At 38.8% G+C, this 27,535-nt stretch overlaps 2 protein-coding genes and 1 long non-coding RNA gene across 3 annotated transcripts in view; 1 reads left to right on the top strand and 2 right to left on the bottom strand.

Moving 5' to 3' along the window:
• LOC128171092 (uncharacterized) overlaps positions 1-27,535 on the top strand; it is a 315,176-nt gene that overhangs the window by 137,353 nt on the left and 150,288 nt on the right. The window lies entirely within an intron of this gene.
• On the bottom strand, positions 1,362-10,328 carry LOC128171088 (uncharacterized). The gene is made up of 2 exons (XM_052836841.1): positions 10,255-10,328; positions 1,362-3,317 (listed from the first exon to the last, which is right to left on the bottom strand). The coding sequence occupies exon 2, from the start codon at positions 3,314-3,316 to the stop codon at positions 1,748-1,750; it is 1,569 nt and encodes a 522-aa protein (XP_052692801.1). The 5' UTR covers position 3,317; positions 10,255-10,328; the 3' UTR covers positions 1,362-1,747.
• On the bottom strand, positions 15,952-20,735 carry LOC128171139 (uncharacterized). The gene is made up of 7 exons (XR_008242016.1): positions 20,606-20,735; positions 20,277-20,345; positions 18,330-18,480; positions 17,850-17,966; positions 16,802-16,952; positions 16,324-16,552; positions 15,952-16,049 (listed from the first exon to the last, which is right to left on the bottom strand). It is a non-coding gene; the product is annotated as an uncharacterized LOC128171139 (long non-coding RNA).

Here is a 27,535-nt window from a genome sequence, read left to right as displayed (position 1 = left end):
TCGAACGAATCAGCTCTCTTTATCTCTCTTTATCTTAACTGCTGGGTAAACGTAATCCTCAAAATGTTTTTTTTTGGCAAGAGGTTAAAAGATTGTGTAGGAATACACTCTGTTTAATTTATAGGTAATAACTTGATTTACTTGCAAGCGTTTAACAACTTAACCGGTCTTATCATAGTAGTTCCACAACGCGTGCACAACGAACTTACATTTTAAAACGTATACATTTCTGCATAATTAGCAAAATTTCAAAGTTATGTCCAGATTTTTCTTTTAGATCTCTCCAACATTGATTGAGTCCTAAATGGGTCCAAACCCGGAAACGTCCTTTTCCCCTGGGATGGATAAAAATTGTCAGCCACTTTGAAACAGTGCGAAAGAAAATTCAATTGATTAATCGCAATGAAACCGGTAGTAATCGATCAGTTATAATGCGATAATAGAAGATTTTTTTTCGATTATAATCGGTGATTGGAACAACATTTTTCGCTTGATATTTCGATAATCATAAATACCTTTATGCTCACACTATGTTTATCCACTAAGATAAAAAATGGCCAGTTTTGAAACACCCCCTCACTTCCACCCCTTACCTAAATCTGTGTCCAAAGGGTGCTTACCGACATCACAAAAATCAGCTTCAGTGGCATTATTGCTATCCCTCAAAGGAAATATTTCACATAATAGACTAGGTACTTATCCTGCATTTGATGATTTGAACTAAATGGCATTCTTCTTGTAAAGAAACACGTCTGTTGGTAGGAACTTTCCTTAGATTTTTGGTTTCCTTCATCTCTTTGCAAAGTGAAAAAATTGTTAAGATGAATACAGCGTCAAAGAGTTGAACTGCATGTAATTCATTTATGTCCATCTAGAGTCTGCTGTTTGAAACCATAGTCTTTGCTTGAATGTATCAAGAACACACCCTCTTTTGAATGTATAGGTGTTAATGCATATAATGTTTAAAAATTATCTTCTTTACTCCCACACACCTGAAAGGAAAACTGAATTCATGATTTTGTAGACCAGATCTTTAGGATTTTTTCGCCAAAAATGCTGTGGCTGTTCTTGTCGTGACTGGGGAGGAAATGGTGTAGTCGGGATGGAGGTTGTAAATAATGAAGGAGATATTATATTAGATAATGGATGTGTTTCATTTTAGTCTTGAAGGTTCAACTCAGGGCAGCAGCGACTCAATATACGTAATAACGTCCTTAACACATAGATAAGGACAACACTTGTGACGGCTATAGCCCAAATTAAGAAACCTATTTTTTAAAAAAAATCGAAATATATAATCAAGCCGTGATGTAATATACAATGATATTGTCGTGAGACGAGTGAATACTGTCAATATTTATTGGCATGCATATGCAAGTATACACAAACCTTACAATACACAGGTCAAACTAAGACTTCGGAGAGGAGTCTGGTCTGTTCCATGTACATGTGGTCAGGGGTCCGCGTATTTATATTAATAGCACCCCGAACCCGATGAATAGTAAGATAATAGAAAGGGTACTTGTACCACACTCCTCCCCTCCGTGAAAACAAATGCATATATTTGATTGACATATAAACAGAAATATTGACGATTCCTAAAGATAAACAAATTACAAAATGAAATGCATATAAAACATTTGCAAAACACATTAACATTTCTTCATTTCTGAAAAGTTATAGTCTGCACAGGGAAATAGTGATTAAAAAAAAACGAAAAAAAAACAAACAAACAAAAACAAAACAATTAATGTTCATAAAGGCGGGCCGCATTCATGGAAGTAGACCTGAGAACATCCTCGATGGACAGGGCCTTCAGCTTTGCCACTTCACGAGCAACATCAACTGTCTCCGCTGGACTTGCGGCTAGATATGGGCTATCTGTCTCCAATATCATTCGTTCAAGAGGGATGAACCGAGCAGCATTCTGAACTGACCTGTCTGTGTAGATTTTAGGAGAAATCCCAAACAGTACAGACGGCAAACTCTCCATCCATTCCTCTGCCTCAGAAACTGAGCCGGTGAAACAGTGACGATGGAACAGATGTCCCTCCATGTCCAACATCCTGATTGCTTGTAGCACATGTTTAGCCGCCTCTCCAGTCCCGGAGTCCCTGCAATGTAACACAACAGCCTTGTTCGTCTCCATGGCCAACACCAACAACTCGGAGAGAAGGTCCATTTGGCTATGGAGTAATGCCTTCCTACACGCTGGCCGGGAACACGGGTGCTGGCAATCACAAGTAGTGGTCATGTCAATTCCAATCTCTCCAACTGCTATGCATTCTGGTAGGGCTACAAGTCTTCGGAGCTCTGACAACATATCAAGCGATGTTCGGCTGGAAAGATGGGGGTGTATTCCAAAGGTTACACGAACCTGCTTGTTCTTGCTGACTTGACTCTCCCACAGTGACCAGTGTTTGGGAAACACATAATTGGCCACGGCATACAACAGCTGAAACTGGCCCAGACTAGCTGGGGACGAAAAAACCTCCGAACACTCCGAGATGATTCCCCTTGCAAACATCTGGTCAAGGTGAAAATGGGAATCGACCACTACTGCAAAATTGTTCAAGCCACCACAAGACTGTCTCGAAGTCCGGAATAAATTGTGCTTCTCTGGAGACAGCTGTCGAAGGACAGTACAAAGCACCTGCCAATGGGTGATGCAAATCACGTGATTGGGCGGTGAAGTTTGAAACTGGCTGGGAACATGGTTGCTGTAATGCCTTGCATAAAATGACATTAGTCTAATTTCGGTGTCAGTGAAGTGCCCAACTGGTGGGTATAATTGATGTGCAACAACAAAATTTAGCAACTGCTCTAGAGTGTCTACTCCTACCCACTTTCCCAGGAGATGCAACGACCCATTAACCAATTCACACCAATTGTGAAAATTCTGGTCTCCTATTTGCCCTACTAGAGAGAGCGTATGAGAAGCACCAGAGTCACATTGGTTACAATTGCCGCCCCAGAACGGTGGGAGATGGACCCTGAAGACATGACGCTTGACATGACCACTCAGACTTATCTGACACAGAGGACAGTGGTATGCAGCTCCCTCCTGTCTAGTTGGCAAGGGTTTATCCAACACAGCTTCCTTCGTCTTGTCGGCACAAAGCTGGTTCACAGGTTCTTTGGGATCCTCTACCTCGTCTGATGAGCAACGAACCTCGTCCAGAATCATCAGATCCATCGAGCAGAGGCTGCTCGTGTTCGTTGATGCGGGCTCACCATGGCTGCTCTGGGATGGTGTTAACTCCTCGTTATAGTCTGGGACAAACTTGCTCTCATCTAATTCTCCATCAGAATGCATCCTGTAAAATGAATTTATGAAAATGGCAAAATATAACAGCTATAAATGAATGTAAAACCAGTTAAAGTATGCATACAAAAATTTCCTCTTTTAAGAAAACATATACACAAAATGATACAAGAGACACCCTGTCCCTACATATCCTAATAACCCTTGTTCTATATACACTAAACAAAATTCTAGGGGGTTTTCATTTAACAGAAATCTTTGTATTTGTTCGGAGGCCGTACTGGTCGACCTGCCCTGGTCTGATGAGAAATACTGTCAGACTGTCCAGCAGATGGCTGACTGTTATCAACGCTGCCAGATTGTAATTCCAATTCCCTGTTGCTTGTATCAACTTCGGGACCTGGCAAAGAGGAACCTTCATGGTCTTCTGGAAAATCCTGACTACCAGAGGAGTCATCTGTCTGGAAATATTGGTGCCGCAGCCTGCGAAGCCACACTGGAATTTCCCGATCCTGGCACATTTTTAATTTGTCATGATGAATAATGTGCTCTTTTTTCCTGTCCCTTATAGTGTATATCGGGGGTCTACAGGCAACAACTAAGTATGGCCCAGTCCAGGGTGCCCTTAGCTTCTGGGACTGGCCAACTTTGGTGGTGGAGTCTAATTTGTACACCAGATCTCCCTCACTATAATGATGTTCCACGACTCGCAAGTCATAGTCACGCTTCTGTCTATGCTGGGTCTGTTTCAGATTCTGACGGGCACAAGCATGCGCTTCAGCAAGTCGAAGGCTCAGATCAGCAATCCATTCATCTGCAGTCTGTGGTGACAAGTGTCCTGGTATGTTATTGGTGATTAGGTGTACTGGTTGTATCACTTCTCGTCCAAGCATTAGTCTGTTAGGTGTGTATCCAGTTTGTCGGTGGACAGTGGAATGCAAAGCCATCGCCAGAAGCGGTAAATCTTTATCCCAATTTCTCTTGTCCTTTTCAATATAACATCTAATCATCTGGAGGACTGTTGTATTATATCTCTCCACTTGTCCATTTGATGATGGATGGTATGGGGTAGTTCTGGTCTTGGCTATTTGTAACTCATCACATAGAGCTCGAAACAAGTTGCTATCAAAATTGCGACCTTGGTCAGTATGCACTTCCAAGGGGCACCCAAAAGTGACGACAAAGTGGATAAGAAACTTGTGAGCAACAGACAACGCTGTTTGGTCTGGTAAAGCTGCCATTTCTATCCATTTAGAAAACTGATCTATCATCATTAGTATATAATTGTTTCCAGATTCACTGGTATTAAACGGACCCAAAATGTCTAAATGTACCCTCTCCATAGGAAATCCTGCATGATAAGACTTAAGGGCAGCTCTAGGTTTGATATGAGGCTTCTTATTTTGATTACAGGTGGTACAACCTTTAACATATTCTGTACAATCTTGTGATAAATTATGCCAGTAGAAAGACTGCTTAACCCTGTTGTATGTCTTCTGCTGTCCCAAATGTCCTGCAGACTTAGTATCATGACAAAAACTTAGAACTGTTTTCTTGAGACATGTTGGTACTACCAGGCAGAATCTCCTATCAATTTTGTCAATCCACTCATAATATAGGACACCATTTTTAATGTGAAGGAACTCTCTAAACAACCAGAGTGCCCTAGTGGCAGGGCTTTCCAGATGTAGTTGTGACTTTGTTGGGTTTTCGTCCTTCTCTAGCCAGGTCCTGACGATGCCAATGTCTGCATCCTCTCGCTGCATGGTGGCAATGTCTTCTGCAGAGTACCCCTCAATCCAGGATACTGGCACATTGGGATCATCTAGTAATTTGGCTGCAAGGATGTTGAAAGCGTCTTCTGGCTTTTCCGTCTGAGAGTTGTCTGCTGGGGCACATTTCCTTGACAGAGGGACCACATCGTCTACATCCGTTGAGAATCTTGACCATTGATTATGGGCCCTTACACAGTAGCCACATCCACCACATGGAAGGCTTTCAGGGGATGCACCTGCAGCATAGCAATCACATACTGGCCTATCATCTGGAATTCGGCTTAGAGCATCTGCATTAGTATGTTTATTTCCTGGGCGATGTAAGATTTCCATGTCAAATTGAGCCAGTTCCTCTAGCCAGCGTGCTAGCTGACCTTCAATGTGCTTAAATCTCATTAGCCAGACAAGACTATTGTGGTCAGTACGAACCATAAATCGCCGGCCTAGTAGATAGTGTCGGAAATGCCGACAGAATTTTACCACTGCTAGTAGCTCTTTCCTCGTGGTGCAGTACTTCCTCTGGGGTTTTAAAAGCACATGACTGGCGTAGCAGATTACCGTTTCCTTTCCGTCTTGGACCTGTGAAAGTACTGCGCCTACGGCATGATCCGAAGCATCAGTGTCCAGTACAAACAGACCATCAGGGCGTGGATATGATAGGCATGGAGCAGTTACCAATGCAGTCTTTGCTCGACGGAAAACCTCTTCATGTGTATCTTCCCACAAAAAATTCCCCTTTGTGTGGGCTAGATCATACAGACATGCACTCAATGAAGCAAAGTCCTTAAGGTGATCCCTGTGGTAGTTTAGGAAACCCAGAAAGGCCAAAACTTCATTCTGGTTCATTGGACGAGGCCAGGCCTTTACTGCTTCTATTTTTGAAGGGGCTATAGAAATTCCAGATGAGCTGACAACCTTTCCTAAGAATTCTGTCTCGGGACGAAATAAATCACACTTCTTTGGCTTTAATTTTAGAGAGTACTCTCTAAACCTTTGTAATGTAGTTCTTACATTAGCAAGCCCATCAGCAAAATCCTTTCCTAGGACAATGACGTCATCTAGGTAGACAAGAACTTGAGTCCAAGTCAGTCCCCTAAGAACCAATTGCATTGCCCGCTGAAAAGTGGCAGGGGCATTACATAATCCCATACCCATTCGGGTGTGCTCAAATAGCCCGTAACGGGTAATAAATGCTGTCTTCTTTCTATCTTCTTCTGCAATCTCAACTTGGTAATAGCCAGAGGTCATATCTAAGGTTGAGAAGAATTTGGTTCCTTGTAAGGTGTCTAGGCAATCCTCTATGATAGGCAGGGGAAAAGAATCTTTCACAGTGACGCTGTTCAAGTTGCGATAATCAATGCACCACCTTACATTTCCATCTTTTTTCTTGACTAGGACAGGTGCTGATGCCCACTCTGAGTTTGATGGCTGTATTATACCTGCGTCAAGCATTTTCTTTAGATGCTCCTCCTCCTGGTGTTGAAATCCAAGTGGCGTTCGACGCATTTTGTGCTTAACTGGATTGGCATCCTTAGTATCGATACGATGTTTTATTGCTGAAAGGCAACCAAGGTCCAGATCATGCCTAGCAAACACATCTTGAAAATCTGTCAGCAATATCTTTAACTGTTCCTGTTCGACTTCGTTGAGGTCTTTTGCAGATCTATTAAATAAGTCTACAAGATGTTCAGGTAAGGCGAGTTTACTATCCGGCTCTATGTTTATTTGTCTAATTTCAGCCTCGTTATTTGCCGATGGCCCAACTAAGCAATCTTCCCCAATTACCTCTGCAAAGCCAACACACTTGCCACCGGGCAACTTAATACACTTGTTGGAGTCATTGATAAACTGCATGAAGGTTTGCTTTCCCCTTCCCAGTATGGTTGAGCCTAAGATTCCTGTACTATCCTGCACAGGCTGTACTATGTAATCCTTAGGAAGACTTTGTTCCAATGTAACTGGTATGTTTAAAATGGTATTGGGGGGAATAACTCGACTGGAAAGCAGGGTGACTCTAGAGATCCGCCTCGCAAATGACTCTTCATCCTTACTAAGCTCTGTAGGTACTAGACAGCCATTTAGAGAGAGAGTCTTGTTGTTAAGGTTGACAATCCCATGATGAGCCTCCAAAAAATCGAGTCCTATTATGATGTCATCATTCATAGCAACAGCGCAACAGTCCCAGGTAAAAGAAAGGGTGCCAATTTGAATCTTTTGTTTGCAGAGTTTAAACCCCATTATAGTATGTCCTCCTATACCCTTCAGTTTAACTACCTCATGATTTTCACTCTGGGTTTCAACATGCTTCTTGTTTACTAGGGTCAGCATTGCTGCAGTGTCTATAATGGCCTTCAATGGTGTTGAATTGAACTTTGCATCTACAACTAGGCTTTTTCCTTTTGACTTCCTTATCATAGCTTCAAGAACTTGGCCTTTCTGTTCGTGGACCAAATCTAGGCCTGTCGACCTGGTCCTTTGGTGTTTAAACCCTCATCCTTAGCACTACCCATTCTTACAGGTGAGAGCGAAGGTGCCCTACTCTGTGAATGTGTTTCGTGCTGTCGATAGTAGGACATTGCAGATGACTTGTCTTGTTGACCGTACTGAGGGCGCATAGGGCTTCGATCACTAAGCTTTTCACCTTGCTGACCATCTGAAAATCTTCTTGGGCTCCTCCCTCTCAAACTTGGGCTTGGTGACCTGAACCGATCTTGTCTGCTCTCAGGTCCCGAGTATCGGTTTGGCATTCTTAGATTAGTATTTAGAGTTTCAATTGCCTTGGTAAGAATGTCAATTTGGTCCTGCAAGTTACCAGCGGAACCTGTACACGCTGTCTTATTTGATTCATCTTGAAATGTGACTTGGCGGTGATAGTAAGCATTAGTTCTTCCTCCAAAGAGTGCTCTATCATTGGCTAAAGCAGTTTTAACAAGCTTTAAAGCTTTGTGGATGGTACGAGGTTCCATATCCATTGCATGTCTTGCCGCACTTTTCTCTCTGCAGCCTCTCAGGAAAGCCTCCACTGCCATCTCTTCTATGATATCACCCTCACATTCCTCATAAGCATCTAATGTTAGGGAATAAACTCGCTGAGAAAATTCTTCCATTGTTTCATTTTCATGTTGTTTTAAGAATGGAAGTTGTCTGCGAGCTACAACAGGAGCCTCCTTTGTACTGAATCTCCTCTTTAAATACTTCTTGAGGGTATGATAGTCATTGTGTACATTAACTCGATGGGCATATTCCAATGCAACATCCCCCAGGCAGTCTAGTAACCGACACAACTTCTTATTGTCAGACCACTGTCTCCTACCAGCTGTTCTTTCAAATTGGTAGATGAAAGCTTCCCAATTAGGCGAGTCAGTTCCTTTGAAGGTAGCCATTTTTGGTATGTTTGGGCTTTTGCTTCTGGACCTATCTCTCTGTCGTTCATTTCCATGCTCAGTTCTGACATTGACTGGAAGGTCACGAAACTCCGGAATATTCATATTCAAATGGCTTCTTGATCTGTCCCTTCGACTCTCATGACCACGTTCAGTGCTGGCAGCAAATTGGGTGTTTCGAGGTGCAGAATCACTATTATCTGATGAGGATGAGCTGCATCTGTATCGATGTCGCTTTCTTCTCTTGGATGATGTGCTTTGACTAGGCGCAGCTACGGGAGCCATTGACCCCACAGTAGTGCTGGCTGCAAATGGCACGGTCGGGGCTGAATTTACTACACTGGCTCTTGGCATTGATGATGCATGCACGAGATCCTCAGAGACTTGAGGTACATCACGGTGTAAAATTTTCTGTTTGCTCATGGTAGGCAGGCTTCCTGAAGCTGAGAAAAACCTGGTTGAATCGCCATGCAGAATATGATCCAATGGCTTTACAGGGGACATGGAGTCAGCAGCTAACGAGAACGGCACAGGCTTTCCACAGCTACCCGAAATAGGTGTACTTGTTTTCTGAAAGCTTGCTCTACTATCTGTGGTTCCCTTGGGAAAAGTTCCTCCTGTGGCTGTTTGATATATTCCGTTTGATGGGATAGCGTCTAGCAATTTGTTGATATCGTTTTGTTGATTTTTTGGACTGAATTTCTGTTGCTGTTTCTCTGTACTGAAAGCTGCCATTTGGTCAGGTTCCTGAATTATCTGCTGACATTCCTGGACTGTTTCATTACTGGCTAGGGTGGAGTCCTTCAGGGATTTCATCTCCTCTGCAATTGTCTGCACTGACTGTCCAAGCTGGAAAATAATGGTCTCCAGACGACTAAGGCGCATTTCAGATGAAGTTTGGTCTGCAGGCAGACCACTATCTTCTTGGGGGGTCGGCAACGACATTGGTATCTTAAGCAGTGACAATTTGTTTTCCTGTATCCACTGTTGAATTGTTTCTATGGGAAGTTGAATTTCAGCAGCTAAATTTTCCTCTGAAACTTCTTCCGTTTCACGCAGCTTGATAATTCTGGCTGCTTTCTTCTCTCCAACACCCTCCAATGTCCGCAACTCTTGAGCACTGGCAGCATAGATATTGACAGCCATAGTTGTACAATTGTGTGTAACCGTAATATTTGAGAAAAGGTTAATAACACAAAAACAGTTTGAGAGTCTCTGACCCTACCAACCTACTCTATATATAAAGTAATGTTGAAATAAGGGCAATTATTTCTCAGTAAAATGTTCCTAACCTTTAATATCACACAAAATATATAACGTGGCTAACTTACTATTAAAATTTCCCAAATAATCCTAAGAAATTGAAAGAATAACGTGAAATTTACCAAAACTTGATTTGTTTACAAACTGAGTTTCAAAATGAAAGTACTTTCGATTGAGATGACCAATTCCGGTCACGCGGTCACGTGCTTCCGTCTTGCTCAATTCCAATCCAAAATGGCTAGCACGTGTTTTGTGCAAAAATAGCGAACTACAAAAATTTCGTATCTTCCAAAGTATTTATCAGAAAAAATATTAGATAGATTGAAAACGTTCAAAAACTAAAAGGGAACACGTTAACCTACACTAATAAAGAAACACGTGTCAAAAAATGTGAATTTTCGACGAAACACGTGTATGAGCTGAGTGAACTGAGTCAGTGCCGATAGTTCAACTGACTCGGAAAAAAAATACAACAAATTGTAGATCCGTGTCCGGGCGACGCCAGATGTCGTGAGACGAGTGAATACTGTCAATATTTATTGGCATGCATATGCAAGTATACACAAACCTTACAATACACAGGTCAAACTAAGACTTCGGAGAGGAGTCTGGTCTGTTCCATGTACATGTGGTCAGGGGTCCGCGTATTTATATTAATAGCACCCCGAACCCGATGAATAGTAAGATAATAGAAAGGGTACTTGTACCACAATATCTAACATTATACATTGAATAGAGTTTCATCCTCACCCTCATCAAATTCTTTATTTTTGTAAATAGGTTCAAGGTGATACTGCTTTATATGTTTTGGTTTTGAATTGTAGTTCTTATTTCTTTTGCAAGCATTAAAATGTTTCCTATTGAATAAAAATAACAATATTAATGCTAAAGAACTAACAGTTAAAATTATATAATTAATTCTGTTAATACCAGTTGCAATGTCAAAAAATGGTGATTTTTAGGGTCTTCCGTCTTTAGCGGAAGACCCTACTATTATTCTATTGTTTCTTTTTCACTTTTCTTATTATTCTTTTTATTCTTTTTTTGTCTTACAAATTTTGTGCAGGCGATTTCTCGAAGATGGCTCATTCGATTTTCCTAATTTTTTTGGCGTTAATTAACAATTTAGTCTTAAAAGTGAGGGATTTTATCTCATTTACTCAAAAATTGGACGGAAGACCCACTCGTTGCTCGCAACGAGAACGATCTAGTTGGTTGTGTTTTTGTTTGATTTAAAAATGTCAAACAAGAAATGTTTACGGCGAAAGGCCGACAACTCTAATTCATGCATGAGAAATTTTACCATGTCCTGTCTTTCGAATGTAAATAAAAGCTTGTACTGCGTGTGTGTGTCTTCTTTTCACTTTAACCCAAAATTGGGATAGCATCTGATGAACACACGAGCATTAAAACCCACAAGTATTCATTTCCCGATTTTATACGAATTAAATTTCCATTTTCTGTCTATCCTTTGTCCTCAAATTTCACTGAACATCGGCGTTTGCATATTTACATGTATCAGCAACCTGTTCAAGATCCACGAAGGATGACTCTTCCTTCCCAGACCACGATTTCAATATGAATTTAGGAGAATGCGCCTCAGTTAATCCAAAGTGACATTTCAAAACCTTCAAATAGCCGCTCGCGACCAGAGTTTGACCTGGCCTGTTCATTTCTTAGCTAACGCTATCCGGCCACATTGTTTACAAGTGGCACTGATTTTAATTAATAAACTGATGAACAAATACTGTTCTCTCCACCAATCGCTAGGCGCCTATCTTTTCTAAAGGTTTCCCAACATTGCGTATCAACTGCAGATGGACAGAAAAACGCTCAATCTCTTCTTTCTATTATCATCCAAATTGACTACACAACTCAACAAGTTTTACCTTCTATCCAGTAACAAGCGACGTAGTGTAGTGGCAACAATCTTGCCTACGAATCTAAGTGTTCCCGGATAGATACCGCTATGCGGAATCATTTTTTTTTTAATTTACAGATTTCCCGCAAAAGATTTGAACAAAACAAGAGGGTAAATGAATGGTGTAAAGACCTCCTAATTGTTCCATGAACAATTAGTTTACTAGTTGACTTTGAAATGAACATGCAACCCTTTTGATAAAAAAGCTTGAAATGCATGTTTTTGAATACAAAGTATTGCGCAACTAAGTTAAGGACGTCCATCCGTAAACCAATGGAAATAAGAGATGTTTTAATAATACATTTCTAAAGCTAAAGTAACTACTTATATATTTTTTATAAAAATAAAGTCTACATATGTTCAAACTGCATATATCCTCCCGTAAATTTTTGAACTAGTTGCAGTACCAAAATCAGCTGTTTATCACGTGACGGACTAAAAATAGACAAATATCACTCATCCATTTTTATCCCAGAAGTTCGAAGATATAGAGACTGATAATGCATGTGCGTTTTTTACTGATCAAAAGTGCTCAAATTTCTTAACCCAAAAAGTGTTGGGAGCAAGTCATACATTCACAACAACATATATTTTTTTAACGTCGAACTTGCCATAACCCATGCATAATCACGACATGCTTTACTTACTTTTAAAAAATACATGTTAATTAAAGAATCCATCAATATAACCCAGCACTTTTCTTGGAGAGAATTACACACAGTTAACTATTCCACAAACGATATGTTTTTGAATGTAGAAATTATCTTCGAACTTTGTGATTTTTCATAACAGACGCTGATATTTCACGCAAGAAGCATAATTTCAAACGCACGGCTGATTGCGATCAAGGACAGATAACTCTAATTCATTTATAAGTTTATAGAGCGCGAAATTTGAGTGCATAATAAAAAAAATGTTTATTTCACACTTTCATTTACGTTTGCAATATATGCAACATCTAAGATATTTTTATCAAATGAAATTTTGTTTTCAGATTGCAATCCAGCTCTGCTGATGTAAAACCAGCCATTATTCCTCCTTTCACGACAGTGCCGCCACCAAGCTTTTAAGATCATCCCTATCTCAGCTATACTGGAATATCCCCTTGTATGCTACCGCATTTCAAGAATTTGTTATTTTTTTTACTTATGAATAAATGATATGATATTGATTTATTGTTTTTTTTTTTATCTAAGCCTACAAGAACTTAGTAATAACAAATGTCATTCAATATAAGCTTGGATCCGCCACCAACAGCTCAAGAGCTATTGCATAGCCTTTAAAGAGCAGCAAGTAAAACCATGAAAAATTGTATAAATCATAAGAAAAAAATAACAAGAATTATAAAAATTAAGTATTCTTTATTCAAACAAAATATCACCCACATGTATTTTTACAATTAAAAAGCATATTGACTCGTTTGAGAACAGATAATCTCCAACACAAAAAGCTTTGTGTATAAGATTAAGAAAAAATAGTAAATTTGTAAAAATGTAACATAAAACCTAAAATTAAAAATCATGGACCTCTTTTTTTTTTTAATCAAAACCCCCACAAACGCAAACCATTTTTTTTTTTGGATTTTAAATTTTTTTAAAAATTTAATTTAATATTATTAGCACATCCTCCCCTCACATGTACAGTAAAAAAAAATTCAAATCTACGGAAAAAAATTACCAATTTTTCTGAAAATCTTGCATATTTTTTTATTTGAGATTAATAGTGTGCAACAATCATGGCTGATGTGCAATATCATGTTCCTGACCTTGAAATGTGAAATTTAAAAAACAACAACAAAATGTAAGTAAGAAAATCAACAATGACATTCAAAATCATTAGTGATACCAAGAGATTAAAATAATAATGAATTTTTGCAATTTTGCGAAAGTTATTATTGGTCGAAGTAGTAAAGATCCTGAATCTATCAAGTGGTGGTCAACCAGGGAAAATGACATAAATTCCATTTCAAATGTGAAATCTTCAAATAAATCACCATCATTTAGATACAATTTCTACAACAATGTCATGCACAGATATCCAAAAATGCATTTGCCATATGACAAGTGTGTACGTCAATTACCACGACTGCAAAACTACCTAGCCCTGCCTAAATACTGGAGAGACAACAACAAAAATGGACAAAGAAAAGAGTTTCTTGAGCATTTTTCGTTGCAAAAATGGGAATCATTGTCTAACAAAGAAACACTGGACCACAGAATACATGATTGTCCCCCTTGTGAACATTCAAAACTTCTGAATTATTCTGTACTACACAAGTCTGCAACAGAATCTACAAAAAACTTGATTCATTTGTCCAATGAAATTGTAAATGAACTTGACAACAAAAACAACATAGGGGTAAACAAAATACTAAATGTTTTTGAACCTATCTTTGAGGAAAAATTTCAAACAAATCTTAAAACTGTAGTTTCAAAACGATACAACTTAACAGAAAAACTGCCCAGTGAGCAGAAACGCAAACAGAAAACAATGCAAACAAGGGAAAACACAAACAAAATAAACAAAATCATTACCAACAATGAAAATGAATTGCAAAATTTTTTGGCATCAGGTAAATCCTACAGCCAATTTGACAGAGACAGATTAGGTATGTTTTTTGAAAAAACACAATCAGCAAGGGAGAGAACTATTCTTACCTCCAAAAAAATCAAGGAAGGTGTTAAAAAAGCTAAAAACCATGTAGGAAATATAAATAACTATTCTTTTGACCGTCAGGGTTTCCTTACTTACATGAAAAAACTTCCCTCTGGTTCAAAGGTCATCTGGCGGTACTTAGCCATCAAATTCCATGTTAAGAACAAATCAGGTCAATTTCCTAAAAATGCTGGTCAAGTTCTGATGACATTCGCTACGCAAAATGGTATTGACACCAACCAGTTTAACGAGTGTAAGAGAGTAAGTGGAAGAGATTTTCTTCTAAGAATTCGAAGATCCAGACAAAAAATTTACAGAAACATATCAATTCCGACCCCAAGACCATCTAGAAAATTAATGGAGGAGGTCCATAGTAAACTTGAAAACAGAGAACTCTATATTGGAGAAAAAATAGCTCCCAAAATGTTCACATCCAACAGAATTGACAAATCAGGAACACTTACCGAATTAGACTACACAGAGATGGTCCGGCCCGCCAATTTGAAGCTGGTCACCAAAGAGGGGGAAATTTTGCTTGTTTATGTGGCATTCCATCAAAAGACCACATGAATTTAGAAAATACTTTCCAGATTGATGTTCCGTCCTTGCAAGAAAGACTTGAGATCTTTAAAGAAGGGGAGCTGTGGAAAGGATTTTCACTGATGCGACCATCACCATTTGCCAACTTGAAGAAGCAAGATATTATGAGAGAACTCGTTGCAAGGGGCCATGATACAGATGACAAGAACAAAGTTGAATTGCAGGAGGAACTAAGTAACACTTTAAGAGGCATTCAGAGACCACCAGCCATGTTTTCTACACCTGAAGATGTCTTTGATCTTCTGCATGATTACGAAGTGCCACCAGGTGAGCCCCTCCATGACATTACAAATGTAGTGCAAAATCTGATAACCGAGCTTCCCTACCATATTAGCAACCCTGATACACTTAAGGACTTTGAGAAGTTTTCGACTGCAACCATAGGTGACAAAAACCAAATTAAAGGATCAGATGCTCGTCTCTTTGCAGTCAAGCTTGCTATGTTTGCCCATTTGAAGTTCTCAGAAAAAAAAATCAGTAAAGATATTTACGACCTTTGCACATCATTAGTAGAAATAATATCCATTTGCTATAGTCCATATGAACAGAGAACACAAAAGAAAATTCTTCGACTGTACAATCTATGCTTTAAATTCAGCATCCTTTCAAAAACAGTTATCAGCATACCAAAGAAAATGACTGCAAGAAAATTATATGGCTGCCACTTTCATAGCCTGACCGTTCACACACCTGAAACTGTCTACGCTCACTCATACCAGAGCAAGAGGAAAGGACATTTGGTGATCTTCGCAGCATTTCCTTAAATACAGCCAACAGGCAATGCGGCAAAATAATCGACAATGCTGTGTTAAGATACAATGCCAAACAGATGAGTGGAACAAAAAAAGACTATGTACGACACCAAGAATCAATTATTAGCCACCAGGCAAAACTCCTACCAAAGCCAGAGAACACAAAATTTGATATAGATTTTATACGCAGAAGACCAACTCTATTTCAAGCACATTACCAGAGAATTGCTGACTTCATGTATGGTGGAGAAAACATGTGGTGGTCGTTAACGGCAGTGTGATGTTTCATGATGGACCTGACGAGCTAGATAGTTCTTCATACCCTCCCTTACTTCATTTTCGCTCCTCGTCTAACAAGGACCTACAAATGCTCCTGGCAGAGGACTGGAGGAAGTGTGTCCAGGACTGCAAAGCATCGGAACTGATTCTGCCGCTCTACAAGATCAAGATATATGAAGAGGGAAAACTTTGCACCATTTTCAAAAATGAAGGTAGGTACAGTGTACTGTATACAGCACATCTCTTAATCTTATATATGTTCTTCGATTTAACAAGAGCCCCATGCAATTCATTTTTACACCCCATTTTCATAGGAAAGTCAACAATTTTGGATGGTCAATGAAAAAATCTTTACTAAAATATATATTCAATGGTTTTCCAGCATTCATTCACCGAACATCATCAAGTGTAGAGAACCAGGAAAATGTACCACAGAGAACAGGAGAAGATTCAGTCCAAGTTCCTCGAGTAGAGCCAGTTTTGGAAGCAGGTGAAGAAGTTCCTCGAGTAGAGCCAGTTTTGGAAGCAGGTGAAGAAGTTCCTCGAGTAGAGCCAGTTTTGGAAGCAGGTGAAGAAGTTCCTTGAGTAGAGCCAGTTTTGGAAGCAGGTGAAGATTCAGTTCAAGTTCCTCAAGTAGAGCCAGTTTTGGTACCAGGTATCTACAATACACTTATTTTGTATAATTTAATTCTGGTTGTAACACGATTTCTGATTGGCTAAAAAAATGTTTTATATCGTATCAATAGTGTTGCCTACGTCACAGTAAAACTAACGTCAAAAATGTATCAATCCACCTGTCAACAATTTTGGATGGTCAATGAATAAATCTTTACTGAAATATATATTCAATGGCTTTCCAGCATTCATTCACCGAACATCATCAAGTGTAGAGAACCATGAAAATGTACCACAGAGAACAGGAGAAGATTCAGTCCAAGTTCCTCGAGTAGAGTCAGTTTTGGAAGCAGGTGAAGAAGTTCCTCGAGTAGAGCCAGTTTTGGAAGCAGGTGAAGATTCAGTTCAAGTTCCTCAAGTAGAGCCAGTTTTGGAACCAGGTATCTACAAAAAACTTATTTTGTAATAATTTAATTCTGGTTGTAACACGATTTCTGATTGGCTAAAAAAATTTTTATATCGTATCAAGAGTGTTGACTACGTCACAGTAAAACTAACGTCAAAAATGTATCAATCCACCTGTCAACAATTTTGGATGGTCAATGAATAAATATTTACTAAAAAATATATTCAATGATTTTCCAGCATTCATTTACCGAACATCATCTAGTGTAGAGAACCATGAAAATGTACCACAGAGAACAGGAGAAGACTCAGTCCAAGTTCCTCGAGTTGAGCCAGTTTTGGAACCAGGTGAAGAAGTTCCTCAAGTAGAGCCAGTTTTGGAACCAGGTATCTACAATACACATATTTTGTAATAATTTAATTCTGGTTGTAACACGATTTCTGATTGGCTAAAAAAATGTTTTATATCGTATCAAGAATGTTGCCTACGTCACAGTTAAACTAACGTCAAAAATGTATCAATCCACCTGATGTTACGTTTGAATATTGTACAATTTGATGTCATTTTGAAGGTCAAATGACTGTTTTTATCTACAACTACAATGTAATTACAAAAAATTAAATTATAAGCAGCCAATTCATTCATTGAATACTGTGAAATCATTAGATTTTGTGGTGGCTCAATTTTCATGGAATTCGTGGTTACCTCTCATCCACAAATTAACATCCCCCACGAATTAATAAATTAGAGCTATAAAGTGATATTCCTCTTGCATGTATACGAAAATACATGAAATTACATCCCCATGAACCTGTCAAATTTAAGCAATCCACGAAAATTGGCCCCCACGAATTTTAATGATTCCACAGTATGTGAAAGATAACTATATAACAAAAAATTATGATGCATAATATGTAGCAGCTTTGTAGATGTACTTTTTAAATTGAAATATCCCATTTGGCTTGGCATTTGATTGTACATGTTATTACCACTATCTACTGCCTAAATACCATCTACTGTTGTCAGTGGGAGTTGCATTCATGATATTTTATCTGTAACAAAATTAAAAATACATACAATATTACAGAGATTTCTTTCGTCACCGAGACATGTATTGACACAAGTGCTCCATTTATTGATACTGGAACAATGCATGATAATAATTCACAACCAAATGAAGTTTCAAGCCAATTTAGCATAAGAAACAGAGGTAATTTTACAAAGGTGACAATAAATTGATAGAAAAATAAAACACAAAAAGTGCTTGGTATTACATTATTATTGTTGTCTATTAAATACCAGGGTATTCAAATATTTTAAAGTCAATTAATACCCACATAATGATTTTCCCCGATAAAAATCTGTTTTATTTTGTAAATTTTGTTTTAATCATAGAATATTAACATAGTTCATACTTAATGCTTTTCTCCCATTGATCCATCAATCACTTCTTAGATTTGATTCAAGATGAACCAACAGGCACAAAAAACCAGAAACAAGAGAAAGATGCATCAGATGAGCAGGAACCAGTAGGCGTTGTGGCATCAATTCAAGACACACTCAAAGCTAATGAAAATGAAATACAAGAAAGAGGTACATTGTAATTAAAAATAGATTGAGTCAAAGTTAATTAACATAAATAGTGAATCAATGCACTAATCACATCTCCACAACCTTGTTTTGAATTTTAATCTTGTATTAAATCGAAATTTTCAATCAAAATATGAGATTAAATATCTTATTATTGATTTATAGGATCTTATCTAAATGAAAATATATTTCAGATTCTGCCGATACATTGAATAATGATAAGGAAAACAATAGAGGTGAACACATTTCAACTGTGTCTGCAAAGACAACACTCCCAGGTAATACAAACATTTCAGGTGGAATAACACATCATTACAAAATGGCTGACCTCATCTTCGCTAGCCGAGGGTTTTCGGTCCACTTTGCTCCCCAAAACCCTTGGCGGATTTCATTACGAAAACTCGGGTGATGTGATGGCGCTATCTAGCGAGCAACTTGAGTTGCGTCCCTTGCATATTTACATTTTAATCGAATTAAACAATGGGTTATATACACATCATGGCATTAATACAACTTGAAAACATATTGACTACCGAATATCGGAACATAATTAACGATTTTATTAAATACGAATTAAGTTATAATCTAGGGAAAGTACGGGATGTTTTGTTCGTAGTGTTTTGTAAGGACCTGTACCGGGAGTGAAAAAGTCGCCGATTTATACGAAAGGTTACATGCCATAAAACCAGGTATCGTTGTCATGAATATTGCGGACCAAAGAAATTAAATAAAACTCAGCTCATTGAACCCTTAAAAGCAATAACCATAAGCAGGAACGTATATACTAAAGAGATATGCAACTTCTACATTCGCCATGTTTACTTCCCATGCTATCACGCGAGCCTTGACAAGTTTATAGTACTATGTTCAATCCCAGTAAAATATATAGGTTTTTAAAGCGATCTGGTTAGACCATCGTTGGGGAGGCACTGTACTCGAGAACTTGTGTCTCAACTTGTTAAAAGCACCGAATGTTTTACCAAAGATCACAAATGTATTTTCTTTTAAAGTTTATATTTACAAGCACTGTGATTGGATCAGCTACTCGCAGCTGCAGCCAATCATAAAACGGAGCTTGTCACCGAGTTTTCGTAATGAAATCCGCCAAGGGTTTATGGGGAGCAAAGTGGACCGAAAACCCTTGACTAGCGAAGATGGGCTGACCTCTGATCAAAACAACATTTATTTACTGAATAGAAATTTTTAGATATTCATTTTTCATCCTAAACTGCAAATTTTTTGACTTATGTGCAGTTTATTTATCATTAATAATCTTTCATAATCAAATAATCTTTCATAATCAAATAATCTACTCTTAATTTAAATGAATTTTTCAAGGTGTGTTATTCAACCTTCAAAATATATCACACTTTTAGGTGGCATGAACATGTAAAATATCGCAATCAAATATATTTTTTTTAATTTCATGTTTAATGTGTATAATGTGTACACTAACATACAAATCAACTATCACTTATTATAACCATTTTTAATGCTAACCGTAAATTAGTTCTTTGAGTTTTTGCTAATTTTGGCAGTGGGGGGAGGGATCATTACCTATCTATTTTTTTTTTTGAGGGGGGGGGGGGGGCATTTCTCAAACAAAGTAATTAAAAGATAGCTTTTTATGTTAATATCTTTGAAATATAAAAATTACCAGTTATTTTAGTAATTCCCTCATGTTTTGAATCTTGTATAACATGTATATCTTCAAACATTTTAAGACAAAATTATGCATCAAAAGACAAAGACTTGGGAAAAAACTTAAGTACCTTTCATTTTCTTAAGTTCTCAGAATCAGAGAGCATGATGGGATCAAAGCTGCAGAAAACAGACGTGGCCTGAAAAGAGCAAGAGAGAACCCTATAGATGGTAAAAAAAAAATCAAAAATGCATGATATATCTTATAAAACATGCCAGTCTGTATAAACATATATGTCAAGTTTTACAATCTTATTACAGTTTACTCTGTTCAAAAGAAGTCATGCAAGAGGAAGCTCTTTACAGATGTAAAAGGTATATGCACTTTTGAAAATATGATAAATTAAATAAAAAGAAAATATATGTCACATAAATACATTTAAATTGATGTATTTTTTACCTCATTAGATTCAGACTCAACTGTCTCCATGGTTGCAGCACTTCTGCCAAGTGATGACCCAACTGTCAAGGAGTTTCTAAAGTATAGGAGAATCCTCAAAAGCACGAATGATAAACTTCTTAGAAACTTCTACGACGCAGCTTTAGCTAAACTCCAAACAGCCATCATCAGAAGGCACAGAGAGCTAATGGAAAAGAAGGATGAGAAATCACATCCGCTCATTAAAATTGCAGAAAAACTCTTAGTTCATTGGAATATCTATCACTTTTAATCAATGTTTAACGTGAATATGCAAAGGCAGTATTTTTCTTCAATATGACAAGGCAATTATTTCCCTTGACAATCATTAAATTATTTTGTATTACTGTAAAGTGTAAATTATAAAAATTTCTTTGCTGATTTGTAAGTTAAAAAAAAATTCTTGTATATATAAAAAAGAACATATATAATTGTCTACATGTCTAATACATAACAGGAATTTCAGAGACCTTTCTAAAATTACCAGCAATAGATTTTTGTTTTGCACAATTGTATATTTCAAATTCTACAACTAATCAGTTTACAGATGTCACTCAATGCATCATTAAAATCTTGTCTTGATCTTTAAAGTCTATGTAAAAGATCATATTAAGTAAATTCTAGTGATTCAGAAGGGGCATAGGGAGCAAAGCAATCAAGCCCTTTCCTAATTGCTAGATTTTACCTAATGCAATGTAACTTACTTAGAAATTTCTCAAAAGCTGATAAAAAAATTATGCACCAATCAAATATTTTCTCTTTTGTTTTTGTTTCTTTGAGCATTCAATCTAAAATTGTATTCACCAGATTCTAATGTGAAAAGGGAAAAAAATATGACGGACAAGACCGAGATTCGAACCTGATACCCCTAGACAGGTGCTCTACCAACTGATTTATTTGGCCACTGGCATTCAAACCGGTCTGACCATCACAAATTTAATATTAGGCAAGGTATTCATATTAATGTAGCTATACTTCATTAATATGTAACTATTGTGAATTTACATGTACAAATAATTGCCTCTGCAAAAAATGACTAAAATGTTTTTGGTGTCATCGTAAGTAATTAAAATAGCATTAGTAGTATAAGGCCCCTAGATAGGGGGGTCAACTGAGGTCAAATCCAAAATGGCGTCTAATATTATTTAGGTCAAATCCAAAATGGCGTCTGAATAAAGGTAAACAAAGGCAGTATAAAGTGAAAACGAATTTATTGAATGAAAACATGCAATTAGAACAAGAAAATAATGATAAACCGTTAAAGTTAAAGTTATTAAACGTATTTACATTGAAGAAATAATCCTTTTCTTTCACGGATTTCGGTTTTTAATCGAGGTCGGGTTCCTCAATGAACATGTTTTGATTGTTGATTCTCTTCATTCGGCCCGGTATTTTTTGTTCTATTTTCATTTCCTCGTCCCAGTCTTCTTTTTTAGGATTTTTGGTTGGTTTTTTTCTCTCTTTTTTGATTTTCTTGGGTGGTTCATTATCTTCAATATCCGAAGTTTGAATGACTTCTTCGATTTTTGGGCAGTCCTTGGTCCAATGGCCTGTTTCTCCGCAAGTATAGCAAGCGCTTCTTTTTTGTGCTGTTTTCTTTTTCTGTTTTTCGTGTGGGCATTTATTAGCCCAGTGTCCTTCTTCCCCGCAATTGAAGCATCCGTTGGATTTAGTTGGTGCTGGTTTTACGTTCTCTTTTTCAGGACAGTTGGTAGAATAATGTCCCGGTTCTCCGCAAGTGAAGCAGGTAAATTTTGGTTTGATTTCTTCGGCGCTGTTAGTTTTTTTTTTCTTTTGGTATTCTTCTTTGTGAGGGCATTTGGGTGAAAAGTGTCCTTCCTCTCCGCAGGTATAGCATTTATAAACGGTAGTCATTCCTCCTTTTTTTTGCTGTATTTCTTGAATTTTATGCGAGATGATGTCGGTATGATTACTAATTTCACTGGTCATGACTTCGAGGATATCCAGAATTCCTTTTTGAATTTTTTTCAAGATGACGTCGGTATGATTAGCAATTTCATTGCTCATGACTTGCATGGTATTCAGAATTCCTTCTTGAGTGGTAGTTATAATTCCGAAGTCTTCCTTGCTCATGTATGAGGGATCCTCTTGATCATATGCAGCCATTTCTAAGGCTACGGTGTCCTGCGACTGGGTCAAGAGAGATGGATCATAGTTCATGATTTTTTAGAGAATGATTTTATTTAATAAAAAGTCCTGTCTTATATACCCTTGTTGTTTACATGACTGAAGTTGTTATTGTTAAAATCTCTGCAGCTGTTTGACCTAAAAAACATCTGTGAGTTTGACGTAAACACCTGCAGGTGTGTAGTGGCCTTGAGAAAAGTTCGTAAACATGTTTGTCTGAGGGTATATAATAGAGGATTTTTTATCATTTCAAAAAAGAGCATGATACTAGAGCAATTATGATGTCTGATATTGCTTCATTTTCCTTTGAAGGGTATTTGTTGGTGACGAAATGGAACGCGTTGGCGACCGGGGAGAAACGACAGAAGTTGGTACAGATCGTGGAGATGAGCAAACAAATCGACAACCTGAGATGGCTTCAGAAAGTACTGATAATGGTCGCGGAAAACCCGAATCCCGGAAGATTGCCGACGATTTATTGGTTTGCGGAGGGAGCCAAACCAGGGTTGCTGCAGAAATTAACCGGGGTGACTCTAAAAGAATATCAGGATTGGAATTGTATGAAGAGAATGTTTACCCGAAAAGGAAGAGAATGTTCTCACATAATTCGGCAGATCGATCAAATGAAAATTGCGGCTCTGGAGTTTGCGTACATGAAACTAAAGAGAAATCTGGACATGCCTCAATGTTTGATTGTAGAGGACGACAGCGAGAACGCTCGACCCATGGACGAAGAAGCCGTTGTCCCGGACGTGGATGTGTTAAAACAAGAGAGCCAAGAAACCCAATAAAAAAAGTAAGATTTGATCCTGAATTGAAAATTTACGAAGTTCCTTACGAGGATCGGACGAGCGAATGGATGACCGCTGCAGTAGACCGGATTCGATTTGAACGGCGTATTGAAGAGATGAGCCATCTCCTTGATCCGCTTTTAAGAAAACGCTATGAATTGTACACCTGGTTTTGGCGTACTCCTTACAACGGTTACGAACTTTTTAGTGCTATAACAAGACGCATAAAATTGCCTGAACTTTTGATTAAGAAATTGAAGTTGATTTAATATGTTTGTGTTCTGAGTTAAAATGTGTTTGTATTATTATTTTTGAGTTATGTTGGTATTAATAAAAATTGATTTACCAAAAAAATTGTTTTTTCTATGGTGTATCTTGAGTACGAAAGAGTTAAAACCAATGATATGACGTCACAGCCACAGCGCGTGCTGAAACTGTCGATTTCAAGGTACTTGAACTATTGAACTCTGATTTCCTAGACAACTCTCATTTAGTTTGTTAAACTCCGCCTTCTTATCGTAAATATCGGCGTTCTCAATCCCCGCACTTCACTAGTTACCTAGTACTTGCAGCTATCACTTAAAGATGTCATCCTTTGTTCCTGTTGGAGTTAGCTTTCCTCGCCTGTTTACCAGACAAGTCCTCGAACTCTGGGATTACCAGTTTAATACCGTGGAGCAGAGGTATGAGAGAGTTTGTTTCCGGGTGCTCCACATGTTTGAGCCAGATGAGAATCCGCAGGGCAGTTTACTTGGTGAAGAGTTTTTTCCTCCCAGACCAGTGTTTGTCCAGGATCTGCCACCTTCAGAGCAGGAGAGATTGGGGCCTTCTCCCACCAGTGTGCCTCCTCCGAGACCACCGCCGCCCAATTTTGGAGCCGTTGCACCCAGGACCCCAGTTCCAGCTATTCCTGTGTGCGGACCAGCCATCATGCAAGTTCCACAAGTTGCAGCTATTCCTGTTAGCGGACCAGCCAGCCCGGATCCTGTGGAACCATACTCACCTACGGATACCCCGACTAAGAGGAATACCCCCTCACCACCGCTATATTCTCCTGACCGGTTACGCTGCGACCAGTCCTACTATGTGGCCAGGCAGGACCACCAGTTTAGACTGCCTGAGTGTCCAGTTCCTCGGACCCCGCCGAGGCCATTTTCAGCGACCAATCCGCCTCTTCAGGCCGCTCCGGAGCCCCGCCGCGGTCGAGTCATTACCACTAGGAGAAGAGCGCCGTCTCCACCCAGAGCTATTGGTCGAGGAAGAGGAGGACCCTATCCCGTAGGGCGAGGGAGATCGGGAGCCCATATCCCGTCCACAATTCCATCTCAGAGCTCCGCTTTTGTTCGGCCATTCCAGCGGGCTAGGAATTTATTCGCCGACTTTATTCCTAATATTGACAGTCCGCCCTCTCCTCCTCCCATGGTACGGACATTTCCCGGACCCCCTGGTGTCACCCAGTCGCTGCCTCCGCCTCCCAGGACCCCCTCACCGCTTCTTCCCAACCTTCCGGCATCGAGGGAACCATCACCGGACATCATGCTTGAACTCTACGAGCACACCCGGCACCCCGTAGATCCAAGAACTCACCTGACCATCCTACCCAGCTGGAGCAAAAAAGGTGTGAAAGAAGAGATGGGAGAGTGCGTCATCTGCTACGGGGATGATCGCCATTTGCAGGTGCAGTGCCAGAACTGCAGAACTATGAAAGTTTGCTGTACCTGCGTGGTAGGAGTCTCCCAAAGCATCAACTCCTGCCCTGTATGCAGATTCCGGGGAGAATTTTAGAAGAGGCAGCCCAGCAGTACCATCACCACGACAGGCAGGCTAATTCCATCTAGCCCCAAACGGCCCTTTTCAGGGCCACCCATATTTTTCGAAAAGATGCTATCTAGTACAGTACAATAGAAATAAAACACTTAACACCAGTCACATTTCCCTCATACCCAATCATGTATTCTTACGATTCACTCTCTTCTTTTCAATTGAAACAAGAGACAAATCTCAAATCACGGTTTTGAGTCGACAAATAGATATGCCTAATTTAATGTCGGCTTATTTAGATGCTACTCGCATCCCTCACGGATATCTGTTAGTAGATTTGAGTTCACAGACTCCCGATGAATTGAGATTGAGAAGTCAAATGTTTGAGAATTTAGTGGTGTATATGCCAAGAGAAATATAAATAAAAGGTCACGTACGATTTATATCATTTTGACTTGGAACATCATGGCAGGACAAAAGAAAATTTTGAGACTCCTGAAACTTTTGCAGGGAGAAAAAGATCCAGAAAAGAGACAAGAGATCATCGAGTTAAGTCGCAAGACTTTATTGAAATGGTTTTTGATTGGGGCTAAGAATTTGCTGAAAGGGACTATTCCTATCGATAAGCAAACTCAACGTTTTATCGATAAACATCGAGAAGATTTGAGCGTCATTGCTGATAAACATGTCAATGATGATAATAGATTAAAAGCGATTTTGAAACGAGGAGGTGCTGGATTTTTAGGCGGGGTGATCATTCGTCACTTGTTGAAATGGAATCTGAGTAAAGAGAGAATTGCTAAACCTAGAAAGAGTAAAGCAAAGAGTAAATCAAAGAAGAAAATAACACAGAAATTAAATATAAAAGATTTTGTAAAAACCGCTCCTCTGAGAAAAGACTTACCTGATTGGATTCAGGAGCAAGTAGATTTACATCGACAAGGTCAAACAGGCCAAGCCCCACCTCAACCCCCTAACATGGATAAGATAACTGGAACTCCTGGGGGTAAGATGCAATTGATGGTTAGATTGCCTTATCAGAACCCCACCCCTGGAAGCCCTGCAAGTCTTGTAACCCCTAATGTATCTTATCAAGATGAAGATTTAGATGCTACTCTCCCCTACATGGACGATAAAGCCGTTCAGATAATGGATAGGGCTATGACAGGACCCATAGGAGCTGCTAGAACCAGTGACAATATATTGACGTCTACCCCCACAAGATCTTCCCCGGCCCCCTCATTATTTGATCACATTCTTCCTTTCTCCCCTTTAACGGGACCTGTATCTCCTGAAGTGGCTGCTGCCTCTACCCCTAACCGCAGACCCTCTCTGAAATTGAAGAAGAAAGCAAAAGATCCTTTTGCGGGGTTAAAAAAACCATGGGAGAAAGTTTATGATCCTAATCCTGTGAATCAAGGGTTGAAAGGTTTAAAATATTTTTGCCCTCACGATGATGTTGGATTCCGATTGAAAGAAAATTACGATCGTCATATGGCTACTGCTCATCTTCCTTCTATCAGTACCTTTTTCAATAGATAAAAAAATTCCCTATAAAAGACGTTTAAAAAAGAGATTTTTATCAGTTTTTCATCATGGCTTCAGATATGAAGAAGAAAAAGAAGAATACGTCTTGTGAATGCCGGTTGAGACCTCACATGCCTATGTTTCAAGTCTTAGTGTCTCCTGAAACCTCAGGGAAATTAAGAAATGAAGCCTTAAAAAATTGCAGTGGTGATTGCATTCATAAAATTTGTGAGGTTGTTTAAAACCTATTAAAAGGTAACACTCCTTTGTCCCCTTCTCAGAAGCAAGAACTCTCTACTAAGAAGCACATCTTGAGAAAACTAGTTAAACCTCAGAGTACTAAAAAAAGAAGACAATTGTTGTTGAAACAAAAAGGAGGGTCTCTTTTTAATTTAGTTTTAAGGAAAATTTTACAAATTGTACCAAAATGAGTCGTAAAATGGTATTGGTTCCCGAGAATATGTTATTGGAATTAAAAGGTAAATTACCTAAACCTCCCGAATTTTCTGCTGCTATTGGGTTAGGACAACAATTAGATAAGATTGAATCGAGAACAGATTTGACCCCTGAAGAAAAAGCAGCTTTGTATGGGCAACAATTATACCGGTATCAAAATTATTTAGCTCAAGCTCGTATTCAACAAAATCCTCTTGCTTCTGTCGCTGCTGCCGCTGCTGCTACCCGT

This window comes from Crassostrea angulata, chromosome 2 (assembly GCF_025612915.1).
Source record: "Crassostrea angulata isolate pt1a10 chromosome 2, ASM2561291v2, whole genome shotgun sequence".
Classification (NCBI taxonomy): domain Eukaryota; kingdom Metazoa; phylum Mollusca; class Bivalvia; order Ostreida; family Ostreidae; genus Magallana; species Magallana angulata.
Note: the sequence above shows the minus strand (reverse complement) of the source record. Positions and strands in the feature narration are given on the sequence as shown.